We start from the raw sequence: 2500 nt of genomic DNA, 5'->3' as shown, positions 1-2500 counted from the left end.
GTGTACTCACCTCGTGGTGGGAGTGGATGTACTCACCTCCTGGTGGGAGTGGATGTACTCACCTCCTGGTGGGAGTGGATGTACTCACCTCGTGGTGGGAGTGGGATGTACTCACCTCGTGGTGGGAGTGGATGTACTCACCTCATGGTGGGAGTGGGATGTACTCACCTCGTGGTGGGAGTGGATGTACTCACCTCGTGGTGGGAGTGGATGTACTCACCTCGTGGTGGGAGTGGATGTACTCACCTCCTGGTGGGAGTGGATGTACTCACCTCGTGGTGGGAGTGGATGTACTCACCTCGTGGTGGGAGTGGATGTACTCACCTCCTGGTGGGAGTGGATGTACTCACCTCGTGGTGGGATTGGATCCTCTTGTTAGCCTCCTCCTGCAGGGATTCTTTCAGACCCGACACAGACTCCACGGTCTTGTTCACCTGTGCCTGAGACAACACACACATTACACGGATATTACCTCCCCCCCCCCCCCACTCCCCAGCCCCTCAAGTAACTAATAGTAACTGCCGCTAAATTCAATAGTTTCTTCTCATCCATTGGCACATCCCTTGCTCATGATATCCCATCCTCTCCAACTAATGTTCAGGCCTACCTTACAGGTAACTATCCAGAGTCTCTGTACCTAACTCCCGCTAATTCCACTGATGTTATTGAGATAATCCGTTCTCTTAAAACAAAAGTCAAGTGCCCTTACTGAGATACCAACTCTTACAAAAAAGCCTCCAAACCCTGCCATTGTATTGCTTTATAACAAATCACTTGAACTCCAAGCCTTTCCGGATATTCTAAAAAAAAAAGCGAGAGTAACCCCGGTTCATAAATGTGGTGATCTCACTGACGTCAACAATTTCAGACCTATATCAATTCTGCCAAACTTGTCAAAAATATTTGAAAACGTATCTACAAGCAGCTTTACTCTTATCTAGCCAAACTCAATATACTTAGCTCTTGCCAATATGGCTTCAGACCTCAAAAAAGCAAAACGATACACTTATTAGTATGATTAACTTGATACATGCAGCTCTTGATAAAAATGAGTTCCCTGTTGGGTTATTTGTAGACCTGCGTAAGGCTTTTGACACTGTCAACCACCAAAACCTTCTTCTTTTAATTACGTCATTATGAAGTCAGAGGACACTCCCTGCAGTACCTTCAGTCTTACCTTACTGACAGGCTCCAGTGTGTTTCTGTGAATAATACAATTTCTCCCCCCCCCTACCCATCAACATCGGTGTTCCCCAGGGCAGCATACTTGGCCCTCTCCTCTTTCTCATCTACATTAATGACCTTCCAAATGCCTCCCAACACCTCAAACGAATTTTATTTGCTGATGACACACCTTCATTTTCGTCAGTCCTAACCCTCTTATTTTTTAATGACACAGTAAATACTGAACTAAATAAAGTCCATCTTTGGCTAACTGCTAACAAACTCACCCTTAACATTGACAAAACCTTCTATATTTTGTTTGGCATAAAATCTCAGATCAAATTAACCTAAGATATCCAAATTAGTATCAAAGTAGATGGTAAATTCCTTGGTGTTCTCATCGATAACAAGCTGAATTTCTAGGAACACATTCAACGTATAGTAAAAATACGTTCCTAAAACAGTTGGCATTTTTTCCTAGATCAGATATTATGTACCTCGCCCTGCCCTGGTGACGCTCTATTACTCCCTCATATATCCTTATCTCAAATATGGTATTTGTGCTTGGGGTTCTACTACCCAAAATCATTTACGTCCTCTACTGAACAACACATCAGCTATATCAACACAGAGTAACACATTACTCAACACAAATCAGCTATTAGAACAATATCCAACTCTGGCCCCAGACAGCACTCGGTACCCTTACTTAAATCTTTGAATATGTTAGATATTAAGTCACTACACATCCACTCAAGTGTACTCTATATATTTAAAACTCTGAACTGTAATGCCAATCATGACCTTAAACACTTCCTAGAAGGTTGTAACAGAACCCATGGGCACCACACCAGAACCAAATACCTATTTGATATTCCAAGAGTGCGACTTAACCAAACTAGAAATGCTCTGTAAATCAAGGGACCCAGAATGTGGAATGACCTTTCCAATCATGTCAAAGGCTGTACCTCTCTCAACCAGTTTAAGAGTACGAAGTACAACCTAATAAACTCCATGTAAACTAACCATACCTCCTAAATGTAAACCATATCTTGCTACTTTCTAACAATGTTGATCATTGATCAAATTGTTTAACTGCTAATATCTGCCATGTATAAACTTGGAGAAAATTGTAGTTTTCTGTTTATTGAGTTAAAATTACTTCTGCTGTTCTGTTTCAATTTCTGCTGTTCCATCCATCATGTAATATTATCATTCTTTTTTATTTGTTTCTCTTGTTTATTTTTCCTGTTTATTTGTTGTACAAGAATGTAACAACTCTTGTATATATCTAAAAAAAAAAAAAAAAAAAAAAAAAAATTAGCTCTCAATTAGC

At 40.8% G+C, this 2500-nt stretch overlaps 1 protein-coding gene across 3 annotated transcripts in view; it reads right to left on the bottom strand.

The window, feature by feature from the left end:
* Positions 1 to 2500, bottom strand: part of LOC123751403 (cytoplasmic dynein 2 light intermediate chain 1) — a 191427-nt gene that overhangs the window by 27869 nt on the left and 161058 nt on the right. For all 3 annotated transcript variants that reach the window (XM_069326253.1, XM_069326254.1, XM_069326252.1), the window contains one exon: positions 351 to 440. In XM_069326253.1, the coding sequence (XP_069182354.1) occupies positions 351 to 440 (90 nt within the window). The remainder of the gene's footprint in view (positions 1 to 350; positions 441 to 2500) is intronic.

This window comes from Procambarus clarkii, chromosome 18, assembly GCF_040958095.1.
Source record: "Procambarus clarkii isolate CNS0578487 chromosome 18, FALCON_Pclarkii_2.0, whole genome shotgun sequence".
Classification (NCBI taxonomy): Eukaryota; Metazoa; Arthropoda; class Malacostraca; order Decapoda; family Cambaridae; genus Procambarus; species Procambarus clarkii.
This window is presented reverse-complemented; position numbering and strand designations above follow the sequence as displayed.